Source organism: Sapajus apella, unplaced genomic scaffold (genome assembly GCF_009761245.1).
Source record: "Sapajus apella isolate SASKATOON/1434 unplaced genomic scaffold, GSC_monkey_1.0 scaffold6, whole genome shotgun sequence".
Taxonomy (NCBI): Eukaryota; Metazoa; Chordata; class Mammalia; order Primates; family Cebidae; genus Sapajus; species Sapajus apella.
The window spans coordinates 38,904,693-38,931,389 of record NW_022436946.1 but is presented as its reverse complement, the minus strand read 5'-3'; the positions used below and the strand labels follow the sequence as shown (position 1 = coordinate 38,931,389).

Below are 26,697 nucleotides of genomic sequence, written 5' to 3'. Positions count from 1 at the left end.
CTCAAATATCTAGGACTGCAGGTGTGTATCAACATGCCTGGCTAATTATTATTATTATTATTTTTAGAGATAGGGTCTCACTATGTTGCCTAGGCTGGTCTCAAACTCCTGGCCTCAAGTTATCCTCCTGCCTCAGCCTCCCTAAGTGCTAGGATTACAGGCACAAGCCACCATATCCAGACTATCCTGACACTTTTAAAGCTATCTCTTTCCAAAATTATCAAACAATCCTTTCCTGCCATAAAATTCTCCAGCTTTAGATCCTTCACCTTTCTTTTTCTATAAGGTGTTACATGAATTCTTTTTTCTCAAATCACATTAGAATCTATAGGTATGCCTCTCTTATAGCAATCCTGCACCCACAGAGAAGCTGTATCTTTTCACAGAAATGACTTCACAAATTTCCTTTTCTTTCTTTTTATGATCCTTACACTATATTCATTTATCTTGAAATAGTGAGCAACTACAGCTGCAGACTTCAATATACAGTACATATCAAGGAAATGAATTTTTTTTTCTAATGGGAGCACTTCTGGAATCAATAATGGCACTCCATATGGGTGCCATGGTGTTATTCAAAGTTTACAGTATTTCACTTAACATGATGAAAAATATACAAAACCACGAGAGATCATTTTTTTATTGCTATATCCTACTTAGAAGAGAGAAAAACTGCTTATGTGGAGATGATTAGCATCCTACTGCATTTTAAGTAGATATCTGCAACACTTGGGCTCACAACAATAGCAACAAGGCTATGAAATTATTACAGTAAGTAGTACAGCATATAAACAGTGAGTTTTATGATTCAGTACTACACCTTTACATTTGTTTACATTTCTCTGGACTGCAAATGGCATCATGAGTGGTCTTTAAGTGTTTGTGTGCATAAGTTTTGAAAAATTTACCTTTTCTTTTCGAGACAGAATCTCACTCTGTCATCAGGCTGGAGTGCAGTGGCACAATCTCCGCTCACTGTAACCTCTGCCTCCTGGGTTCAAGTGATTCTCCTGCCTCAGCCTCCCAAGTAGCTGGGACTGCAGGCACACACCACCACACCTAGCTAATTTTTGTATTTTTAGTAGAGATGGGGTTTCACCATGTTGGCCAGGATGGTCTCCATCTCTTGACCTCGTGATCCGCCCACCTCAGCCTCCCAGGGTACTGGGATTACAGGCATGAGCTATCGCGCCTGGACAAATTTTAACTTTTTTTTAGACAGGGTCTCACTGTGTCACGCAGGCTGGTCTCAAACTCCTGAGCTTAAGGAATTCTTCCACCTTGGCCTCCCAAAGTGCTGGGATTACAGCAATGAGCCACTGTGCCTGGCCAAATTTTAAGTTTTTATAATAGACGTGTGCCTATTTTATGGTAGTAAATAAAATCAACTAGTATCTACATATATTTTATACATTCATGACACACTTAATTTTTTCTTTTTTTCCCTATTTGTAGGCTATGCAATTCATCTACAAGTTTATTCAAATTGCTGCAAATCTCCAAAAAATTTTCCTACATATTTATTGAAAAGAATCCATGTATAAATGGGCCTGCACGGTTCAAATTTTGTTCAAAAGGGAGCTGTACTTCTCATTATCTTTATAAATCCTGTTTCATACTTAAATGTTGGGATAGGAGTTAGAAAAACCAATATGTAGCTATTCATGTACTCATCACCAATATATCATATGCTGAAACATATTATGTGATAGTAAGGAAGGCATTTTCTATTTCTAGGCTTCTTCTGAGGCAAGCAATTTGAACCAGATAGGATTCCACATAGCTCTAAAGGCTTATGCTGTGTTTATACTGCTACCCATAAATACATCAAAGAGGAGATTTTTAAGTTTTTAATTAAATTATGTAGGTTCTTGGCCTGGGCATGGTGGCTCACATCAGTAATCCCAGCACTTTGGGAGGCAAAGGCAGGTAAACCACATGAGGTCTGGAGTTCAAGACCAGCCTGGCCAACATGAAGAAAACCCGTCTCTATTAAAAATAGAAAATTAGCCCAGCATGGTGGCAGGCACCATAATCCCAGCTACTGGGGAGGATTAGGCACAAGAATCACTTGAACCTGGGAGGTAGAGGTTACAGTGAGCCAAGATCATGCCACTGCATTCCAGTCTGGGTGACAGAGCAAGACTCTGTCTCAAAAAATAATAGTAAAATAGAAAGTAAAAAATAAATTATATAGGTTCTTAAAACTCTTACTTTATGTAAATCAATATAGTAATAAGAAATACTTCCCTTGAGAACTATCAAAAAAAAAAAAATACTGAGATCCACTGATTCACTTTGAAATTTTATAATAATCATTATAGAGTCAAAAATTAAATACATTTTGATTTACATATTCTTGCCTATTCCTGTACATATTTTCACTTTAGAAAGATCTCTCTCTCAGAAAAACAAAGTTTTAACCGGACATCTTTGATCATACTGCTATTTATAGTAATAAAAAGTTATAAATAAGCATCAATCAACAGAGTAACTAGTTAAACAAACAGAGGTACACATATACAGACTATAGTTACTAAAAATGTAGAACACTGGTTCTGATCTGCCATGAAGAAAAGAAGAAACATAGAATTAAAAGTTAAAAGGAAAAGAAAAATGTAGAACAGTGATTTTGGGGGAAAGAAGGTTAGAAAACAGACTTTTACCCACACCCTTAAGAATAACTGCATATATAGAATATAAAAAAGGCGGGGGGATAACTGCATATAATTAAAGACATTATTGATGGAAGGGTTGTAGATGTGAACAGCATCAATTTCCTTTAGGAAAAAAGAAGGCCAGAACACAACACAAAGAAAATGTCTTTGTGACAGTAAACTAAACAAGGAAAAGAAGGTTTAGTAAAATGGATAAATACTCATAATATATTGTGAAATGTAAAATACAGGTTACCAAAAAGTATGTCGAATACGATCACATTTTGGAGAAAATAAAAGTAGGTATTCGCTATGAAAAGTGTAGAAAAACATACCACACCATTCATGACGCTCATCTATGTATAACTTTACTTCTTTTTGCTTATCTTTGTTTCCTAATTTTTCCTTTTTTTGTAAAGATAAGGTCTATGTCACCCAGGCTGAATTCAAATTCCTGGGTTCAAGCAATCCTCCTGTTTTAGCCTTCTAAGTCGCTGAGACTACAAGCATATACACTGTGCCCAGCTTGGTTTTTTTAAATAAAAATAATTACTATTATTATTTTTAGAGATAGGGTCTATGTTACCCAGGCTGATCTTGTACTCCTGACCTCAAGCAATCCTCCCATCTCTGCCTCCCAAAGCATTAGGATTACAGGTGTGAGCCACCAGGCCCAGCCACCCAGCATGTTTTCTAATTTTTTTCTTAAACACATTTTTTTTTTTTTTTGAGATGGAGTCTTGCTCTGTTGCCAGGCTGGAGTGCAACGGCATGATCTTGGCTCACCGCAACCTCTGCCTCACAGGTTCAAGTGATTCTCCTGTCCTAGCCTCCCAAGTAGCTAGGACTACAGGTGCACACCACCACACTCAACTAATTTTCATATTTTTAGTAGAGACAGGGTTTCACCATGTTGACCAGAATGGTCTCTATCTCTTGATCTCATGATCCACCCACCTCAGCCTCCCAAAGTGCTGGGATTACAGGCATGAGCCACCACTCCCGGCCCTTTGTTTGTTTGTTTGTTTGTTTGTTTATTTATTTAGAGAAAAAGATAAAGTCTTCCCCTTTACCATTTTTCTTTATTTTCAAGGCTTAACGTAAAAGAGCCCATTATCAAACCAATTTTTCTTTCCTAACATAATAAAGGAATTTTTTTTTCGAGACATTGTCTTGCTCTGTGGCCCAGGCTGGAGTGCAAAGGCCTGATCTCGGCTCGCTGCAGCTGCGCAATCTCGACTCACTGCAACCTCTACCTCCTAGGTTCAAGTGATTCTCCTGCCTCAGCCTCCCAAGTAGCTGGATTATGGGTGCACACCAGCAGGCCAACCTGATTTTTGTATTTTTAGTAGAGATGGGATTTCACTATGTTGGCCAGGCTAGTCTCAAACCCCTGACCTCAGATGATCCCCTCGCCACAACAGGGAAGGGACTGACATTCACGGCAAATAAACTTTTTTGTAACAGTTCTTTATAGATATGGATACAATTCTATCTTCCTGCTGAATCTAACCAGGTTAATCATCACTCTTAAAAAATTGACTGTAATTTTTCCTCAGCATCTACCCTTTTTATTTGCTAACTTAACCTTCAGGGAAATTTATCATTGAAACCCTTTTACATAGATTTAGAAAATAAATAAACTAATGCTTTGCTGGGGACTTTTATACATTTTGATTCAATTACCCTCTCAACAGTCAGTGTGGAGTACTTTGTCATCCAACAAATCTTACAGATGGTGAAACTGAGGTACAGAGAGATTATTTAACTACCAAAATTCCACTGCTGGACAGTATTTATTAGCTGAGATTTGAAATAGGTTTCCAAAAGGTTTCTGTACATCACAGTTTGGTTTTCCTTTCTATGTCTATTTACTGGAAAATACAAGTAGTTTGTTAAGAGGGAATAAGCATTATTCAAATCATTTAGACCCCCCAAAAATGCTGTTTATTCAAATGCTGAAAGGAAAATGTCTCTGTGACAGTAAACTAAACAAGGAGCCTTAGCTAGTTGGCCTAAAGCAAAGGTAAACTCTAATATGACTCAGTTATCTTCACTATTATAAACACCAAATTTCTCTCTGGTGTTTTCCTATCACCTAAAAGTGATAGGAATTTTTTTAAGCAAAGCCATATAACACATACGGCTTTGCTTAAGAAATCTTTCCTAAATTTTAAGCCTTTATACTTCTATGACATGAAAGTCAACAACATGTGTTTTGGTTGATTATGAAAAGTCTTTACATAGTGTGGGAGACAGTGGGTAATTCATAAATTGTACTTATCATTAAGAAGGTGGGTTTTAACTGCTTAAAATTAATTCAAAGATTTCCTTCCCCTTTCCCACCTTTAACTGAACACTTTGTTCCACACTATGGCAAAGACTATTACAAACTGGCTTCCCCATAGCCATTCATAACCTGTTTTCCCTTGTGTTCCTCTAATCCATAGAAGACACTTGCTTACCATTTGATTGGCACAGTCTCTTTTACCTTTCAGCCTTTGCCTCTTCCCCTTCTTCCTGCCTAGAATGTGGAAGAAATACCTGGAGGCACAGCAATCATTTGGGACCACGTGTACAAAAACCACAGAACAGACAGCGGAAAGAAGGTGAATACTTGCGAATGTCTTGGCACAACTACACCAGCCCAGCATGCCCCATCTCCTGGACCTTTCATTACAAGAGGAAAATAAACACCCTATTTGTACAATACTGATTGTTTTTTCTGTTACACAAAGCCAAAATGACAAACCCACCACACACAATAAACCCCACAGTTGTGTTCTTCCCAGTTTTTGTCTTATTTTGTTTTGAGATGGAGTCTTGCTGTGCCGCCCAAGCTGGAGTGCAGTAGCTCAATCCCAGCTCACAGCAAACTCCACCACCAAGTTCAAGCAATTCTCCTGTCTCAGCCTCCCAAGTAGCTGGGATTACAGGCGCTCGCCACCACATGTGGCTAATTTTTGCATTTTTTAGTAGAGACAGAGTTTCATCATATTGGTCAGGCTGGTCTCGAACTCCCGACCTCAGGTGATCTGCCCGCCTCAGCCTCCCAAAGTGCTGGGATCACAGGTGTAAGCCACCACACCTGGCCTGTTCTTCCCAGTTTTAAATGACAGCTAGATCTGCACTCTCCTCTCTCCAGTAGTTTGAAATTTGTTAAAGTGCTTTTAACAATTTCTACACCAAAACACAACATGAAACTTTATTCTTTACTGCTTTTCAGAATAGTATGATAGATAATCTGTGAAAAAAAAATCACCCGTTATTCCAATAAAAATTAGAGTAGGAAATTAAGATGACTACAAAACTTCCTGGTTGATATATAATTAAGATATATATTTATCCTTTACATAAAAATAGAAAAATGTGAATGACAAGATTATATAAATATACAGCATTCCAAGGAAAACTTGCTGCTGTCTTGTTTTGTTTCGTTTTTGTGACAGGGTCTCAGTCCGTCACCAAAGCTTGAGTGCAGTGGTATGATCATGGCTTACTACAACCTCAACTTTCCCTGACTCAGGTGCTTCTCCCACCTCAGCCTCCCGAGTAGCTGTGACTACAGGTGCATGTCACCACACTTGGCGAATTTTTGTATTTTTTGTAGAAATGAGGTTCCCCCATGTTGCCCAGGCTGGTCTCGAACTCCTGGGCTCAAGCAATCCACCCACTTTGGCCTCCCAGAGTGCTGGAATTACAGGTGTGAGCCACCACGCCAAGCCTAAACTTGCTGCTTTTTAATAAGTCTAAAATACTTACCAACTATAAAATGCATAAAGCCTATAATGAGGTTGGAAGTGAGAGTGGTACCTCAACCAGGAACTAAAGGTCCTAAGAGCTAAGAGAGATGTAAAGTGTAAGGCTGGTCAGATCTTTAGCTCAGAAACCATGGAGAAAACAGTTCTAACTACTATCTACTAAAGCAGAAACGATTTCAACCGTCAAACTGTGAAAAGAACATTCAAGCTATAAATTAATCCTTGCCTCAGCTATGAGAAAAAATATATAGGTGGCCGGGTGCAGTGGCTCACGCCTGTAATCCCAGCACTTTGGGAGGATCACGAGGTCAGGAGATCGAGACCAGCCTAGCCAACAGAGTGAAACTTCGTCTCTACTAAAAATGCAAAAATTAGTTGGGTGTGGTGGCAGGTGCCTGTAATCCCAGCTACTCAGATGGCCGAGGCGGGAGAATCATCTGAACACAAAAGGTAGAGGTTGCAGTGAGCTGAGATCATTGCGCCATTGCACTCCAGCCTGGGCAACAGGGCAACACTCCATTTCAGTTAAAAATACATTTTTTAATTTATAAAACAATAAATACGAAATAAAAAAATTAAAGAAAAAAGTGTAAAATCAAAAAGAGTGAAGAGGGCTGGGCATGGCGGCTCACACCTATAATCCCAGCACTTTGGAAGGTGGAGACAGGCAGATTACTTGAGCTCCAGAGTTCAAGACCAGCCTGGACTACATGGCAAAACCCCGTCTCTACAAAAAACACAAAAATCAGCCAGGCATAGTGGCACATGCCTGTAGTCCTAGCTACTCAGGAAGCTGAGGTGGAAGGATCACCTGAACCAAGGGAGGTCCAGAATGCAGTGAGTCATGACTGTACTACTGCACTCCAGCCTGGGCAACAGAGTGAGACTGAGTCTCAAAACAACAAAACAGAAGAGTAAAGAAAAAAAAAAAAACAGCCAGGAGCGATGCCTAATGCCTGTAATCCCAGAACTTTGGGAGGCCAAGGCAGGCAGATCATTTGAGGTCAGGAGTTTGAGACCAGCCTGGCCAACATATTGAAACCCAATCTCTACTAAAAATACAAAAAAATTAGCCAGGCGTGGTAGTACATACCTGTAATCCCAGCTACTTGGGAGGCGGAGGCATGAGAATTGCTTGAACCCAGGAGGCAGAGGTTGCAGTGAACCAAGTTCATGCCTCTGCACTCCAGCGTGGGCAACAGAGCGAGACTCCGTCTCAAAAACAAATAAAACATACATACACATTGAAATAAGAAGCTGGATTTTTGTTTCACTCTTAAATAACCACAATTACTTGGATGCGTGCACTAGCTGAATACCATACAACTTATTTTGCTTTGTGAGACAGAGTCTTGCTCTGTTGCCCAGGCTGGAGTGCAATGGCACAATCTCAGCTCACTGCGACCTCCGCCTCCTGGGTTCAAGCAATTCTCCTGCCTCAGACTCCCAAGTAGCTGGGACTACAGGCGCGTACCACCATGCCCGGAAAATTTTTTATATTTTTAGTAGAGATAGGGTTCCACCATGTTAGCCAGGATGGTATCAATCTCCTGATCAGGTGATCCACCTAACTCGGCCTCCCAAAGTGCTGGGAGTACAGGCGTGTGCCCCCAAGCCCAGCTACAAATAACATACAACTTTTAAAATCTTGGAATCAAATCAAACATTGCCACTGTCATTTCTTGCTTCACATTTTTTGTATGGTAGTTACTTTTTATCACAGCAACCTCAAAAACTTATCTTCCCCAAAACATGACATCATCAAAAGGAACTTTATACAGCCTAATACTGTAACTGTAAACTACTTCAAGCTAATAGTTCTGACAGATGTCTGTTTCCCTCTCTCAAAAATCTAAAAAGTCCACAGTACCCCTAGGTGACTTTGCTGTGGCATCCCAGGGAACCTCAGTGCACAACTTAGAAGGCATGATCTGTAGTGAAAAGGCATCATAAACAACCAATTAAAAAGAATAATCACTCATTTCCTTACAAAATAACAACAAAAGATAACCCAATTTAAAAATGACAAAGGACTTCAATATGCATCTCTCCAAACAAGATACATAAATCGTCAATAAGCATATGAAAAGACATTCAATATCACAGACCATTAAGAAAATAAAAATCAAAACCACAACAAGAAAACTCCTTCACACCCACCAGAGCAGCTACAATTTATTTTTTAAAAAGTAAAAAGTGTTGGCAAGGATGTGGAGAAACAGACTGCTCATATAATGTAAGAATACAAAATGGAACAAACACGGTAGAAAACATTTTGTCAGTTCTTCACAAATTTAAATAGGAAATTACCAGCTGGGCACAGAGGCTCACACCTGTAATCCCAGCACTTTCGGAGGCCAAGGTGGGTGGATCACCTGAGGTCAGGAGTTCGGGACCAACCTGGCCAATATGGTGAAACCTCATCTCTACTAAAAACACAAAAATTTGCCGGGCATGGTGGCAGGCCCTGTAATCCCAGCTACTTGAGAGGCTGAGACAGTAGAATCGCTTGAACACAGGAGGCTGAGGTTGCAGTGAGCCACAACAGCACCAAAAGCAAAACTCTGTCTCAAAAAAAAAAAAAAAAAAAAACGTGGTTTGGATGTGTACATTAATTTAGGTATAGAAATACCACTACCCATGAATTATATGGCCTGATCATATGAGTTAAGTGTACTGTACTGAAGAACAGTACGCCACAAACATGGGTGGTAACAAGAGTTCCCTCCCAGGATGCCAACCAGTGCAACAGAATGGTAGATTAGAAGCTATTAAGAAGGCACCTGATAGTACATTATGTAAGATGGCAACTATATTAAAGAAAAATCAGGAAAACAAACAAATAAAGTAAAAAAATTTTAAGAGATTCTGGAGAGGAAATACAAGCTTGAAAAACTAAACTTCCTGGCCAGACATGATGGCTTACTCCTGGAATCCCAGTGCTTCAGGAGGCCAAGGTGGGCGGATCACCCCTTGGGTGATCAGGAGTTTGAGATCAGTCTGGTCAACATGGTAAAACCCCATCTCTACTAAAAATATAAAAATTAGCTAGGCGTAGTGGCAGGTGCTGTAATCCCAGCTACTTGGGAGAATCGCTTGAACCCAGGAGACAGAGGTTGCAGTGAGCCAAGATCACACCACTGCCTGGGCGACAAGAATGAGACTCTGTCTCAAAAAAAAAAAAAAAGAAGAAAAAAGAAACTTCCCAGGAACAAGAAGATATACTAGAAAACCTGAAGCAAGAGTTTGGAACGCTAAGAAAAAAATTATTCTTAAGTATTAATTCAGCCAAGCTATCAATCAAGTATGAGAACAAAATACATTATCAGACATACAAGAACTCGGAAAATCTATATATCCTATGGGAAAATGCTACTTAAGAAGACATCCTCAGCCAGGCACAGTGGCTCACGCCTATAATTCTAGTACTTTAAGAGTACTAGAGGCAGGCGGATCACCTAAGCCCAAGAATTCAAGACCAGCCTGGGCAACATGGTGAAACCCTGTCTCTACAAAAAAATATAAAAATTAGCCAGGTGTGGTGGTGGGTGCCTGTAAACCTAGCTACTCAGGAGGCTGTGGTAGGAGGATCACCTGAGCCAGGAAGTCAAAGTCGCAGTGAGCTGTGATCATGCCACCGCACTCCAGCCTGGGTGATAGAGTGAGATCCTGTCTTAAAAAAAGAAAAAAAAAGATATCCTCATCTAAAAACAACCACAAAAAGAAGCCAAGAAAACCACACATGGGATATAAAGAAAAACTGTAAGCCTAGTATGACCCAGAAGACTTGAAGAAATGGCAGAATAAATTAACACTAACCATTAGGCCTTAATATCTGGAACACTGTTTCAAGCAGCACTTATTTAATACAGTCATCCCTCAATATGGTGTGGGGAGGAATATGTGGAGCATGTGGCTAGTTTCAGTTCTTTCCAAACCAAAATCCAAGGATGCTCAAGTCCCTTATATAAGTAGGCACAGAATTTGCATATAACCTACATGTATCTCTTAAATACTTTAAATCATCCCTAGATTACTTATAATATTTAATACAATGTTAATACTTTATGAATAGTTATGCTGGGTTTATTTGCATTACTTTTTACTGTTTTGGAGTTTTTTTTCTAATTTTTTTATTTTTTTTTTGGAGACAGGGTCTCACTCTGTTGCCCATTCTGGAGTGCAATGGCACAATCTCAGCTCACTGCAGCCTCAACCTCCCCCACTCAAGTAATCCTCCCACCTCAGCCCCCAAGTTAGCTGGGACCACAGGCACACACCACTGCACCCAGCTAGTTTTTTGTTTACTTTTTTGAAGAGACGAAGTCTCATTATGTAGCTCAGGCTGGCCTTAAACTCCTGAGCTCAAGCAATCCACCCACCTCGCCTCCCAAAGTGCTAGAATTATAGGTGTGAGCCAAAGCACCTGACCTTGAATATTTTCAATATAAGGCTGACTGAATCTGTGGATGCAGAATCTATAGATACAGAGGACTGACTGTACTCAAGACTACATTTCCTTCTCCATGAATCTCAACATATTAATCTACTCAGCAGTAAATAAATTTTAAAATCATAGTATTTTAATGCTGTTCAATGCTTTACAATGTTCTCTTTTTAGAATCAACCCATGGACAAAAGAGCATTGAATATACCAAAATACTATAAACATTATACTTTAAAAATTGAGAAGTAGCAATAAAGAGTGGGAAAGATGTATTACTTCCTTTAACATTCATGTCAGAAAGATAAAACCTCTAAAGATTGAACCAGGAAGAAATTGAAACCCTGAACAGACCAATGACAACTTACGAAATGGAATCAGTAATTAAAAGCCTACCAACCAAAAATAGCCCTGGACCAGACAGATTCACAGCTGAATATTCTGTCTGGTCCAGGGATGTACAAAGAAGAGCTGGTACCAATCCTACTGAAACTATTCCAAAAAATTAAGGAGGGAGGATTCCTCCCTAATTTATTCCATGAAACCAGCATTATCCTGGTAATAAAATTTGGCAAAGGCACAATAAACAAAGAAAACTACAGGCCAGTATCCTTGACGAACAGAGATGTAAAAATCCTCAACAAAATACAAACCAAATCCAGCAGCACATCAAAAAGATAATTCACCATGATCAAGTGGGCTTTATTCCTGGGATGCAAGGATGGTTCAACATACGCAAATCAATAAATGTGATTCACCACATAAACAGAAATAAAAACAAAAACCATATGATCTCAATAGGCACAGAAAAAACATGACAAATCTAACATCCCTTCATGACAAAAATTCTTAATGAACTAGGCACTGAAGGAACACAGCTCAAAATAATAAGAGCCATCTATGACAAACCCACACCAACATCATACTGAAACGGCAAAAGCTGGATGCATTCCCCTTAAGAACCGGAACAAGATAAGGATAACCACTCTCACCACCACTATTCAATACAGTACTGGAAGCCCTAGCCAGAACAATCAGGCAAGAGAGAGAAATGAAAGGCATCCAAATAGGAAAAGAGGAAGTCAAATTATCTATTGACTGATAATATGATCCTATACCTAGAAAACCCTAAAGATTCCTTCAAAAGACTCCAAGATTTGATAAACAACTTTAGTACAGTTTCAGGACACAAAATCAACATATAAAAATCAATAGCGTATCTTTTTTTTTTTTCTTTTTTTTAACAGAGTTTTGCTCTTGTTGCCCAGGGTGGGTGCAATGACGTGATCTCAGCCCACTGCAAACTCAGCCTCCCCAGTTCAAGTGATTCTCCTGCCTCAGCCTCCCAAGTAGCTGGGATTACAGGCATGTACCACCACGTCTGGCTAATTTTGTATTTTTAGTAGAGACAGGGATTTCTCCATGTTGGTCAGGCTGGTCTCAAACTCCTGACCTCAGGTGATTCACCTGCCTCGGCCTCCCAAAGTGCTGCAATTACAGGCATGAGCCACCATGCCTGGCCAAAATCAACAACATATCTGCATACCAATAACATTCAAGCTAAGACCCAAATGAAGAATGCAATCTTGACTGGAGGCTGGGGGAGGGGGCAGGCTCACACCTGTAATTGCATCACTTTGGGATGCCAAGGCGAGAGGATTGCTTGAGCCCAGGAATTCAAGACCAGCCTTGCCAACATAGTGAGACCCTGTCTCCACAAAAATTTAAAAATTAGCCAGGCTTAGTGGTATACCCCTGTGGTCCCAGCTACACAAGAGGCTAAGGTGGAGGAATTGCTTAGGCCCAGGAGATTGAGGCTGCACTGAGCCATGATCATGAAACTGCACTCCAACCTCAGTGGCAGAGCAAGACTCTGTCTCAAAAAAATAAAATGAATAATTTTTTTTTTTTTTTTTTGGAGACAGAGTCTCGCTCTGATGCTAGACGCCAGGCTGGAGTGCAGTGGCGCAATCTCCGCTCACTGCAATCTCCACTTCCCAGATTCAAACAATTCTCCTGCCTCAGCATCCCGAGTAGCTGGGACCACAGGTGTGTGCCACCACGCCCAGCTATAAAAGTTATTTTAAATTTTTTAAAACAAGAAAAAGACAACCCTATTAAAAAATGGGCAAAGGACATGAACGGACACTTCTGAAAAGACATACAAGCAGCCAAAAAAAATAGGAGAAAATGCGCATCACTAGTCAGAGAAACACAAAGTAAAACCACAGTGAGATACCATCTCATACCAGTCAGAATGAGTATTATCAAAAACAAAACATAAGAGATGTTAGCAAGGCTGAGGAGAAAAGGAAACGCTTACATACTGTTGGCAGGAATATAAATTAGTTCAGCCCCTGTGGAAAGCAGTTTGGAGATTCCTCAAAGAACAAAAACAGAATTACCATTTGAACCAGCAATCCCATTACTAGGTATCTATCCAGAGGAAAAGAAATCATTCTACCAAAAAGACACCTGCACTCATAAGTTTATCATAGCACTATTCACAATAGCAAAGTCATGGAATCCTCCTTGGTGTCTATCAACAGTTAAAAAGAAAAAGTGGTGTACGTACAGCATGGAATACTATGCAGCCATAAAAAAGAATGAAATCATGTCCTTTGCAGTGACATGGATGGGGCTGGAGGCCATTATCCTAAATGAAGTCAGAAAATTAAATACCCCATGTCCTCACTTATAAGCAGGAGCTAAACAATGGGTACACACAGACATAAAGACGGGAACAATAGACACTAGGGACTCCAAAAGGGGGAAAACCAGAGGGGAAAGGATTGAAAAACTACCTACTGGGTACCATGCTCACTATTTGGGTGGTGGGTTCAATAAAAGCCTGAACCTCAGCATTATGCAATATACCCATGTAACAAACCCGCACATGTATCCCCAAATCTAAAATTTAAAGGAAGAAAAACAATTCACATTGGAAAGATCAGAGATGTCTAAATTGATATATAATGAAAAAAAATTAAGTTTATAATCTAAAGCCATAGAAATATTTACTAGAAACAAATTAAAATGGAAGCAATAAATTTGAAGGTTAAGATGAGAAAAGGGAAAACAGAAAGGGGTAGCGGGATTTCACAAAATTGCTCAGCTTCTCTAACGGAAACAAAAACTGCCTAAAGTTGATAAATCAAGAAGCAGAATTATATGCATATTATTTAAAGTTATCATGGTAAGCAACAGCAAAAATTATAACAAAAATGGTTAACACTGGTTACCTCTGAGATGTGACAAGGACAGTCTCTGGCATGGACAGTAAGAAGAAAGGCTTTTACTTTTCATTTTATATACAACTATACTGTTTTAAGTTTCTTACCATACACAACCATTATTTCATAATTTTAATAGCATAAAATTATTTCCACTTTGACACAAATATACAACAAAAATCAACAAATTGCTGAAAAATTAGTTAATAGAATTCTGGTTTTTTTAAGTAAGACAAGATCAAATTACATAAAACCTTTCAGAAAAAAAAAAAAGCAGCCGGACGCAGTGGCTCACGCACACCTGTGATCCTAGCACTTTGGGAGGCCCAGGTGGGTGGATCACCTGAGGTCAGGAGTTCAAGACCAGCCTGGCCATCATGGTGAAATCCCATCTTTACGGGGGGGAAAAAAAAAAAAAGTCCCCCTTTTTAAAAAAAAAAAAACTACACCTAAATCCTAAAATAATGGGATTTACTCGGTTTAAATCACTCTTAAAATGCAATTACAATAACTACATTGAGGCTGGGTGCAGTGGCTCACACCTGTAATCCCAGCACTTTGGGAGGCCAAAGTGGGTAGACAGCTTAAGCCCAGGAGTTCGAGATCAGCCTAGGCAACATGGAAAACCCCATCAGCTCTACAAGAAATGCAAAAATTAATCAGGTATGGTGGTACATGCCTGTAGTCCCAGCCACTCAGGAGGCTGAGATGGGAGGATCATTTGAGCACAGGGAGTCAAGGCTACAGTGAGCTATGATTGCACCACTTTCACTTCAGCCTGCGTGACAGAGCAAGACCCTGTCTCAAGAAAAGAGAGGAAAGAAAGAAAATGCAGGAAAAAAAATAAAAGAGAAGAGAGAGAGAAAGGGAAGGAGTGAGGAAGGGAGGGACACAAGGATGGAGGCTGGGAGTTTTCCAGCAACCATGGACTTACCTTTCTGTCCATTTAAGTATCTACAAATATCTGCAAAACACTTTGCCATGAATAGGTGTTGCTCTGTAACTACAGAACAAAGCAAAGGTAACTGGCCTATTTGGTAAATAAATCCATTCCCTAATCACATCCAGCTTAGTAACTGAGATCACCCACCACAAAGCCTCACTGAAAAAAATAGTTTTTAAATAGAAAATACACCACAGTTTTAAAGCCTCTGTAAGAAGGGTGTATTTTTCCTTCAGCAAGACTTATTATAGTTCAAGATTTTTTTTTTTTTTTTTGAGATGGAGCCTCACTCTGTCGCCCAGGCTGGAGTGCAGCGGCACGATCTCAACTCACTGCAACCTCTGCCTCCCAAGTTAAAGCGATTCTCCTGCCTCAGCCTCCTGAGTAGCTGGGACTAAAGGCACATGTCACCACATCCAGCTAATTTTTGTATTTTTAAGTAGAGACAGGGGTTTCACCATATTGGCCAGGCTGGTCTCGAACTTCTGACCTCGTGATCCACCCACCTCGGCCTCCCAAAGTGCTGGGATTACAGGTGTGAGCCATCACCCCCGGCCAAGTTAAAGGTATTTTATAAGGACACCTGTTATTTGAGGACTTTACAGGTTTTTATTTCTCTTTCATCTATCACTCACTTCTGGATAAAAACTCAAACCCTCAATAAACAACTACCGCTGCACACTTGTATCCTGAATTACATCCTGTCTTCTCTCTTGAGACTCTATTTTATCCCGTACAATGTATGTTCAAAATAGCTATTACAGGAAGTGTTGTACTATCAGCTAGTTATAAATGGACAAAAATCTTCAAATAGCTTTATCTGCTACTCCTTTATGGTTCTAGATACTATCTGGTTTTAAGAAATTGTCATGCTAGTTATTCAAAATATTAAAATGTACAAGTAAAAAAAGTTTGTCCCTTTGTTTTAGATTCCAAAATAGTACTAGCATTATATAGTCAAAACACTGTTAACAAGTTGATTTAAAAAAAAACACATTAGTTTTTTAACATCCAAACACTGTCACTCTAATCATTTACCACCAAGAAAATTGCAAATTGTAATATATTGCTTTAAAATCTTCTATACTGTCATCTAACCCTTAACTATAGAGTAATTTTTCAAAACAAATAGTTGTCTTTCAGTATAGCTAGAGGGTTGGTTCCAGGACCTCTGCATATACCAAAATCCACACACGCTCAGGTCCTGCAGTTGGCCCTGGAGAACCCGCCTATACAAAAAGTCAGCCCTCATATAGGCAGTTTTCACAAATCTGTGTGTAAGTGGACCCACACAGTTCAAACTCCTGCTGTTCAAGGGTCAACTGTACACAATTTACACCACATGTTAACTTATTTGTCTAGCATATCAAGTTCAAAAATAGAGTACACAATATATTCTATACTTTAAAAAATAAAAACACTTAATGCATCAACATTGGCATAGATTGCATTAAAAACCTTTTCATGGAGCTACTCTTCCTACGTAAAACTCAGAGATACACCTTTCCCATGCTGCTAAAACAGCAGCTTAAGAAAGTAGCTTGAACCTGGAGGTGGAGGCTGCAGTGAGCCAAGATCGCACCACTGCACCCCAGATTGTACAACAAAATGAAACTGTCTCAAAAAAAAAAAAAAAACAAAAAGTAACTTGTGCTTCCCTTAACAAATTATTTGTAGCTCATTTTTACATTTTAATTATTATTTTTTTCTTTTACATGGTTGCCTACATGCAGATGTTTTAATTATTATTGTCGGCTGGGTGCAGTGGCTCATACCTGTAATCCCAGCACTTTGGGAGGCCGAGGTGGGCAGATTACCTGAGGTCATGAATTCGAGAGCAGCCTAGCAAACATGGTGAAACCCCACCTCTACTAAAAAATACAAAATTAGCCGGGCACAGTGGCACATTCCTGTAATCCCAGCTACTTGGGAGGCTGAGGCAGGAGAATCACTTGAACCTGGGAGGCAGAGGTTGCAGTGAGCCAAGATAATGCCATTGCACTCCAGCCTGGGCAAGAAGATCTCAAAAAAAAAAAAAAAAAAAAAAAAAAATTAGTCTTAACATTTCACTTCCTTATTCTTAGCCAATCCCCCATCTCCAGTCTTTAGATACTTACATCTTATACATCACCATATTAGTAAACCATTCCAAGCCATTACTTCCAAAGGTTAACAGCTTCTGGGAATTTAACACATTAATAGATACAAAATGCTGTGCTTACTAGGATATTCACTTCAGTGTTAATACAAGCAGAAGACTGGAGAGAGCCAATGATATAAGTCAATACAATGGGATGTAACAAAACTATTCAGAGAAACAAGGCATCTCTACATAGATATGTCATGATATTTAAGTAGTGTTTAAGATTAAAAATATGGGCCAGGCATGGTGGCTAACGCCTGCAATCCCAGCACTTTGGGAGGCCGAGGCAGATGGATCACTTGAGGTCAAGAGTTTGAGACCAGCCTGGCCAACATGGTGAAACCCCGTCTCTACCAAAAATACAAAAAATTATCTGGGTGTGGTAGTGTGTGCCTGTAGTCCCAGCTACTTGGGAGGCTAAAGCAGGAAAATTGCTTGAACCTAGGAGGTGGAGGTGGCAGTGAGCCAAGATCTTGCCACTGCACTCTAGCCTGGGTTACAAAGCAAGACTCCATCTCAATAAATAACTTAATTAATTAAAAATAAAAATAGGCCAGGCGCAGTGGCTCACAACTGTAATCCCAGCACTTTGGGAGGCCAAGGCGGGTGGAACACAAGGTCAAGAGATCGAGATCATCCTGGTCAACACAGTGAAACATCGTCTCTACTAAAAATACAAAAATTAGCTGGGCTTGGTGACATGTGCCTATAGTCCCAACTACTCAGGAGGCTGAGGCAGAATTGCTTGAACCAGGAAGGCAGAGGTTGCAGTGAGCTGAGATTGCTACATGCACTCCAGCCTGGCGACAGAGCAAGAGTCTGTCTCAAAAAAAAAATACAAAATTAGCCGGGCATGGTGGTGCATACCTGTAATCCCAGCTACTCTGGAGTCTAAGGCAGGAAAATCCATTGAACCTGGGAGGCAGAGGTCGCAATGAGCCGAGATTGCACCATTGCACTCCAGCCTGGGCAACAAGAGCAAAACTCCATCTCAAAAATAAACAAAAAAATTAAAATAAAAATAGGGCCAAGCATGATGGCTTATGCCTATAACCCCAGCACTTTGGGACGCCAGGAGTTCGAGCCCAGCCTGGGAGATATAGCAAGACCTTATCTCTACAGATAATTTGAAAAAAACAAAAACAAAAACAAAAAAAACAGCTGGGCGTGGCCCACATTTGTAGTTCCAGCTACTTAGGAGGTTGAGGTGACAATTGCTTGAGCCCAAGCGACAGAATTGCTTGAGCCCAAGCAGTCAAAGCTACAGTGAGCCATGATCTAAAAACAAAGAAGTGTGCAGCACACTAGCATGTCATATTTAATGACACCTTTAAGTTAACACACATACACGTACCCCAGAAGAAAATCCCTCTTAAAGGATAACCAAGAATGACTGCCTCTAAAAAAGGGAAACAATGGCTGGGAAAGGAATGACTTATGTTACACTGGTGGTTTGTTTTTGTTTTTTTGAGACAGAGTCTCATTTTCACCCAGTATGGAGTGCAGTGATGCAATATTCTGCCTCCTGGGTTCAAGTAATTCTTGTGCCTTAGTGGGATTACAGGTCTGTAATACCACAACTGGCTAATTTTTTGTATTTTTAGTACAGACGGGGTTTTCACTGTTGGCAAGGCTGGCCTTGATCCTCTTGCCTCAAGTGATCTGCCCACCTCGGCCTCGCAAAGTGCTGGGATTATAGGCATGAGCCACCACATCCAGCCACATTGTATATTTTTACACATATATACTATTTACAAACTTTTGTTTTTTTTGAGATGGAGTCTTGGTCTGTCACCCAGGCTGGAGTGCAATGGCGCAGTTTCAGCTCACTGCAACCTCCACCTCCCAGGTTCAAGTGATTCCCTGCCTCAATGACTCCCAATTAGCTGGGATTACAGGTGCCCATCACCACACCCAACTAATTTTTGTATTTTTAGTCGAGACAAGGTTTCACCAAGTTAGCCAGGCTGGTCTCAAACTCCTGACCTCATCATCTGCCCACCTCGGCCTCCCAAAGTGCTGGGATTACAGACATTAGCCACTGAACCCAGCCACAAACATGTATTTTTTAATCTTTTTTTTTTTTTAAGAGTCTCATTCTGTTGCCCATGCTAAAGTGCAGTGGCATCATCATAGCTCACTACAGCCTCAAACTCCTGGGCTCAAGAATTCCTCCCACCTCATCCAGCCATAAAATACTTTTTTGACACACTAATAAAATGTCCTTGATTCCATTCATAAATTGATAGTTCTTCAAATATTGCTTTATCAAGCTATTTCAGCCTTAATACTTCTCCTATAATTTGAAAGAAGAGATAATAGTTTTCCTATTTGTCCATATCCTCATTTTTACATTTTTATTGAAAGCTCACTTGATGGATCAGAGAATTGTTACTAAACCAGTCATCCAAAGACTCTAAACCTACACAGTCCAATGTAATAGCTACTAATTCATTTCTCAATCACACTAACTACATTCCAGTAATCAATATCTGTGTGTGGCTTGCGGCTAGCATACTGGACAGCACGGATGCAGAACATTTTCAGATCACTGCAGAAAGTTCTATTGAACATCAGTGCTCTACAGCAGGGGTCAGCAAACTATAGCCTGCAAACCAAATTCAGCCAACCATTTATTTGTGCAAATAAAGGTCTATTGGAACACAGTCATCTTTTCCATATTGGTTTATGTACTATCTGTGGATGCTTTGGCACTACAATAGTGTTGAGTAATTGCAACAGAGAGAGTATGGCCCAAAAGGCCCAAAGTATTTAGTATCTGTTTCTTTACAGAAAAAGTTTGCTGACCAATGCTCTAGATTATCAAATTTCATTGAAAATGAAAACATTCTCCTACTTCAGCCTCCAAGTAGCTGGGATTACAGGTACAAGCCACCATGCCCAGCTAATTTTTTTTGTATTTTTTAGTAGAGATGGGGGTTTCACCATGTTGGCCAGTCTGGTCTTGAACTCCTGACCTTGTGATCGGCCCACCTCAGCCTCCCAAAGTGCTGGGATTACAGGTGTGAGCCACTGCACCCAGCCGAAAAAGAAAACAATAATTTCCCTTGGGCCTCAAGAAGTTTTTGAAGGCTTGCACTGCAAAAATGACAAACCAGTTAAACATAAACTGATGTCCACTTCATTTGCTAAGTGTTAAAGGTACTTAATTTTTTACCATAAATCCAAAAAACCAAAAGGTTTCCTAAAATGTATTTAAATACTGATATTTTCTAAGCATCTCTATAAAATAGCTAGTTAGAACAGCAGAAACAGATTATTAGTCTAGCAATTCTAAAAGAGCTGGCTAAGAGAAAATAATGCTTACTATTTCCCAAAAATATGCCTTTTTTTCTTTAAAAAAATAATAGTATCTATTTTTTTTAAATGGGCTAGGCACAGTGGTTCATGTTTGCAATCCCAGCACTTTGGGCGGCTGAAGCAGGAGGATCACTGGAGCCCAGGAGTTTGAGACCAGCCTGGGCAACACAGTGAGACCTCATCTCTGCAAAACAACAACAACAAAATTAGCCAGCATGCGCACCTGTGGTCCTAGCTACTCAGCAGACTGAGGCAGGACAATCACTTGAGCCCAGGAGTTAAAGGCTACAGTCAGCTAAGACTGCGTGACTGCACTCCAGCCTTGGTGACAGAGTAAGACCACTTCAAGGAAAAAAAAAAAGAAGAAATTTATCAACTGTTCGGAAAAGCAGCACATTTCTTAGAAAAAATACACTAGAAATATTTACATCTACCCAACTATGTCATGTAACATCACTCTATTTCAGGCTTTCAAAACAATTACTGAAAACACTGCTTTTTAAGAAAAGCAAATAAACATTTTTAAAGGAATTTGGTCTGCTTTTAAGATCAGTGAAACATATCTACCAATGAAGAGCATTTTTAATTGAATATAATTTTGAGTGTGTATTATGTGCCCAATTCTTTACAAAGCACTAGAAATAGAATGATGATCCTTTTGCAGCTAGTAATCTATGAGGCATATGAGAATCACCTGTAGTGACTTTATACAGGTAAGAACAAAGGGGTAGAAACATAGCTAAGGAGTACACTGAGTAAGAGAAGGCTCTGAGGAGGACAGCTATTTGAGTTGGGTATTGAAGCATGAGCAGTTTGACAGGTTTTTAAGGGTAAGGTAAAACAGGGAAGCAGGAATGGCACAGCAACACCATTGTAGAGTGAATGTAGAACAAAGAAAATTAGACATAAAAGGACTTAAGTGCCAGAAAATATGAGTTCAATGCTACAGAAGTATACAGCTTGAATGCACTGGAAAAAAAAGAAATGGTGGCAAGTATCAAGACTACAGACTTCAGGGTCTGAATGCAAATATCCTTACATGCCAAACTAAGAAATTAAGATTGGATCTAAGTCTCAAGCATGATTCATGCGAGGAGAGTGAGGAGAGAAAGATGAGAGATTGGATCTGATAGTATAAGCCATAGCAAACGTAAGAATTTTCCAAAAAGAGATATGACACGATTTTATAGGAAAATGACACTAGCAGCAATTTGGATCTTTGACTATAGTGAAAGACCAATCAGCCACTATCCAAATCAGAAATAATGGCCAAAAGTCTTGATAGTGAAGATGAAGAAAAAAACAGATTAAAAGCCACAGCTACATGTAGTACAATCTACAGTCCCGCACTCCCACTTTATGTGTCCTTTATGTGTGATAATTTTCCTTTTTCATATTTTTTAATATAAATGCACTTCTGGCATGGAAAAAAGTTTATTAAGTTATCAAGACTGGAGGTAAGATGACCTTTTTTTGTTTTCCCTCCCATGGTATCAGGAAGGAAAATGCAAGAAGGCAAGTTAGATGTGGATTACAGGCTATCTCTGCTGTGAGACTGTGAGCATGACAGTTAACCTCTCAAAACTCTAGGTTTCTCATTTGTAAAAAGAGGAAATTGAACTAGGTGATCTTAAACTTTGTAAAGTTCTAATACTCTAATCATACTGATAAATCTTCAATGTTCTGTAAGTGTCCAATAAAAATGCAAATAAAATAATCTAATTACAAACCGATTGTGAAAAACCCATCAAAGGCAAATACTATTGTTTTACCTATATGCGTCTACTTGTACTTATTATTTGTGAATAATTTCATGGCATACATTATGTAGTCATTAACCACTCATTTGAAACCCTGACGAAACAAACTCTACAAGCTGTGTCAGCCACGCATGCCACCATGCTCAGCTAATTTTTGTATTTTTAGTAGCGATGGGGTTTCCTCTTGTTGCTGAGGCTGGTCTCCCAGTCTCATGTGATCCACCCGCCTCGGCTTCCCAAAGTGCTGGGATTATAGGCTTGAGTCACAGGGCGCAGCCAATAAAAGAACTTTTTAAAAATATTCCTTTATCAATCAAATTTTTAAATGTTTCATACTGGAAAAATGCAGTCTTGAAATCTGTAACCATAAATTGTCATGTGTGACTTACTAATAATGAAAAAAAATTATTTTATGAATTCTTGCTTGTATTAAAAAGTTCAGAAATATTCCGAACTTGTTTCTCCTCAAGTCTAACATTTGGCTGGGTGTGGTGACATGAGCCTGTAGTGCCAGCACTTTGGGAGGCCAGGAGTTCAACCTGAACAACACAGCAAGACCCTGTCTCTATACAGCAAAAAAACAAATAAGAACAACTTTTAAGCCAGATTTTTTTTTTATGGAAAAAGAGTTGGAGGTCCAGCATGGTGGCTCACACTTGTAATCCCAGCACTTTGGGAGGCTGAGGCAAGAGGATCACTTGAGCCCAGGAGTTCAAGACCAGCCCACGCAACACCAGCAAGACACTGTCTCCACAAAAAAATATTCAAAAGTATAAATACTAAATAAAAAGGAGAGTTGGGTCAAAAGCTTCTCTTTCAAAACAAAAAGGTGAACAAAGAACATTTTTAATTAAAGGCAAAAAAAAAACCTCAGACATAAATCTTGCATTTTCAGCTTGTTATAAATTTATGTAATATAATTAACACCGCATGGGGCTGGGCACGGTGGCTCACGCCTGCAATCCCAGCACTTTGGGAGGCCGAGGTGAGTGGATCACGAGATCAGGAGTTCAAGACCAGCCTGGCCAATATGGTACAACCCCATCTCTACTAAAAATACAAAAATTAGCTGGGCATGGTGGTGGGCATCTGCAGTCTCAGCTACTCAGGAGGCTGAGGCAGAAGAATAGCTTAAACCTGAGAGGCAGACGTTACAGTGAGCCGATTGGGCCACTGCACTCCAGTCTCGGTGAGAGCAAGATGCCATCTCAAAAAAATAATAATAATTAACATTGCCTCAATTAAAGTCATACTTCAAGAGAATAACATTTAAGATTTTGTAAACTGTATTAAACAATTATATTTTATGTCAATTTATTTCTTCAAATATTTCTTCTCAAGACCTGAACAACGCTTTGGTTATATACATTAAATACACCAGAATCATTTCTCTTTAATGTAACCTGTGTGATTTCTGGCTCCCTTAAATAGCATTATGCATTTTCTGAGTTAACCAAAATAAAATCTGGAAAGAGCTAAACTGTAATCTACCATGATCAGAGTGTAAAATCCTTTACTATGCAAATCTGCCTCACAATTTAAAACAATCTAAAAAAAAAATTTTTTTTAAACGTGAACCCACAGGACACAGATGTTCTTTCAAATTGTTGGTATCAATGAACATAAAACTAATCCCACTACCAACCCACAAGAGATGTGGGTGTTTACTGTAAAGTTGCAAATCTCAACCAGATTTGTCGTCCAGGAAAAAAGCCTTTATTATGGCTTTTTTTTACATGTAACATAGTGATTTTATCTAATGCTTTCAGGTCCTAAGATTTTTTTTTTTTTTTAGAAAAAAGCGTTATATTTTGAAGACACACAAACTAATCTTACTCTACTAAAGAAGCTTTATTAATTCTAATTAACAAATTTCACTCAAAAAGGTAGTGTATTCGAATCAAATACTTTATTAGAGGGGAGAATATTCAAAAAGAATAGAAGCAGGTATTATCTGGTTTTTGTTTTAAGCCCATACTATTCAAATACAATTCAGAAGCAGAATTTTTAACTTCTTAAAAGTTGCCTAATAAAAGAAAGCTACTTTAACAAAAAACAAAATAAAAACCCACTAAGACACATTTTTTTAAACCTAAAGTATATTACAAAGTTAGCACGAGGAGTATAGGAAAAACCAACCTCAGATTGATTAACAATGTCCAAACAGGAAAACTGGATGTGCTTTCCCCAAATATATCCGGTAAGATTTCTACAAGAACCCTAGTATAACAGGTAGAGTGGATATTCCAAAACCAAAATATGTTAATTACAGTACCTTACATTCCATGATAAGCATTCAAGGACACCTGGTAATTAAAGGAATTATGAGAAACAACTGATACCTTGAAGCCTGTTCAGTGATTACAAGATAAAAAAAAACTCCGCAATAATAATAATCCTTTATACTTGGATAGTACTTTGCAATTTTCACGATACCTTATGATAAAGCATTTTATAGAGTTGTGTTTGTTTTATGAAATTAGTGCATACGCACATAACCTACTTTAGTCCTAGAGTTCATATACCAACCACATCAAATTATAACAGCGTGCACAAAGATAAGCGGCACTTCAAATGTTACTAACGTCACTGTGGCTGATCAGTTTATTCAGAAATGTTCCGTTACAATTCTCTTCCGTAGAGAGTCTAACTCTCTTTAAAGTCTATGCTGGACAGGGTTATCTTCCTGGGTCCCTAACCTTGGGGGAGGGTAATTCCTGCCAAGGAGCTGGTTCCACCAGTCCTGCTGTAGCTGCTGTCTGCCCTCCAAGACCAAGGAAGAATAGCCATTGTCAATACATTATCCAGCTCTTCTTATCCTAAAAGGACAATCACTAAAAGCTTCCCAAGGTGTTCCTACAGCTCTCCCTCAACTCCTGGAAAAACACAGGTTCAGGGCAAGCTGTCACTCATTCCCTTCTAGATAATCTAGGTACTCGATAAACCCCAGCCCGCAGTCATCTCGCAGAGGATGGAGTAGAGGACAAAATTCCCAAGATACCCAAGGGGCTACGGGGTAGAGGGTGGGTAGCAGGGAACTGAGCCAACTCTTAAGTTACCGCGTGCGAAACGCAGCTGGCCCGACAGGAGGTCTCCTTCGAGGGGGAAGATACGCAATTCAGAATGTGCGAATAAGAAATCCGCTGGGCAAACAACAGGGATAGGAGGACTGCACCGAGGGGCCAACGGGCCGGCCAGCCTCAGGATCGGAGATCGCGGCTGGGGGCGGCGCTGCCGGGCCCGTCAGTGTCGCGGGGCTGGCGAGGACCCCGGGCCGTGTTCGCAAGACGGCCTCCCAGGCGAGGTTTCAAACCGCCGCCCCCGCGAGGCGCTCAGCCGATTGGAAGTTCCACAACGACCGTCACTACCTAGGGCCGAAGAGGTAACTCCGCGGCGGAGCTCTCACTGCCCGCTGCGTTCCCTCGAGGCCAGACCCCACAAACTCCTCCTCCACCGTGGTCCCAACTCGAGTCCCGCCGCAGTCTCCGACCACTTGGAGGGCGCCCCTCTGGGACGGGACCGACGCCTCGGACCGGGCTGCGCCGCGGGAGTTCGAGGGGCGCAACGGGGCCGCGCGGGGGAGGCAGGCGGAACCGGCGCCCCTCGAAGTGCATCTCCGGACACCGCCCCGCGACCCCCTCCGCCTCGCCCCTCGCGCACGGCCCGACTGGGCTCCGACCCACCCATCCCACCCGGTGGCGGGCAGGGCGATGACCCGAGCGAGCCTACTCCTCCCGACCCTGCTCTTACCCATCTTTCCGCCTCGCCTTGTAGACGTGCCCGTAGGTGCCGCGTCCCACTTTGCACCCTTCGTACTCAAACAAATCCTCCACCCGCTCCCGCTCCGCCGCCAGCTTCGCCTTGAAATCATAATCCATTGTCTGCTTCCCCCATAGAGGCACGGGACGCGGGGGCCGCTGCCGCTCAGTCCCTCCTCCTCCTCCCCCCGCGACCGCCGCTCCACTTCTCCAACAGCCTCCTCTCGGGCGCGCGCGCGCCGCCCGCCGCTCCGCGGTCCGCGGTCCGCCTTCAGCAAGGAACTCCTCGGCGGCCGAGGCAGCCGCCTCCTCCACCTCTTCCTCCTCCTCCTCCGCGACGGCGGCAGCAGCGGCTCCCGCAGGCACCCCCAGTCCCGCCTCCTCCCTTCATTTCCTTGTTTTGGAACCTGGTGGGCCGCGCCGTGGCTTCCTCGAGCTCATTAACGAACCCGCCGGCCCGCCCCATGGTTGCGGAGGCTCCTGGGAAACGTAGTCTCCAAGGCCGCAGCGGCCCGGGCGGTTTGATCAACCTAAGAAATACAGCTCCCAGATTACCTCGGGCCGCCACAGCCTCGCCCCTACAAGGCATGCGCGCATGCGCACCAGCTCCCCACCCCCAACCCCCGCCTCAGGTAGCGCCGGGCTCCCGGTTCTCGTGAAGGCAGAAAGCTCAAAGT

The 26,697-nt window shown here is 40.9% G+C and overlaps 1 protein-coding gene across 5 annotated transcripts in view; it reads right to left on the bottom strand.

Annotated features, from left to right (window-relative positions):
* The window catches only part of CDK19 (cyclin dependent kinase 19), a 202,288-nt gene extending 175,819 nt beyond the window's left edge, over positions 1-26,469 (bottom strand). For 2 of the 5 annotated variants that reach the window (XM_032275032.1, XM_032275037.1), the window contains exon 1: positions 26,013-26,193. In XM_032275032.1, the coding sequence (XP_032130923.1) occupies positions 26,013-26,140 (128 nt within the window). In that variant the 5' untranslated portion in view covers positions 26,141-26,193. Of the gene's footprint in view, positions 1-26,012 lie in introns of all 5 variants that reach the window. The other 3 variants (XM_032275031.1, XM_032275038.1, XM_032275033.1) reach the window with 3 other exon arrangements.
* Between the last annotated feature and the right edge of the window lie 228 nt (positions 26,470-26,697).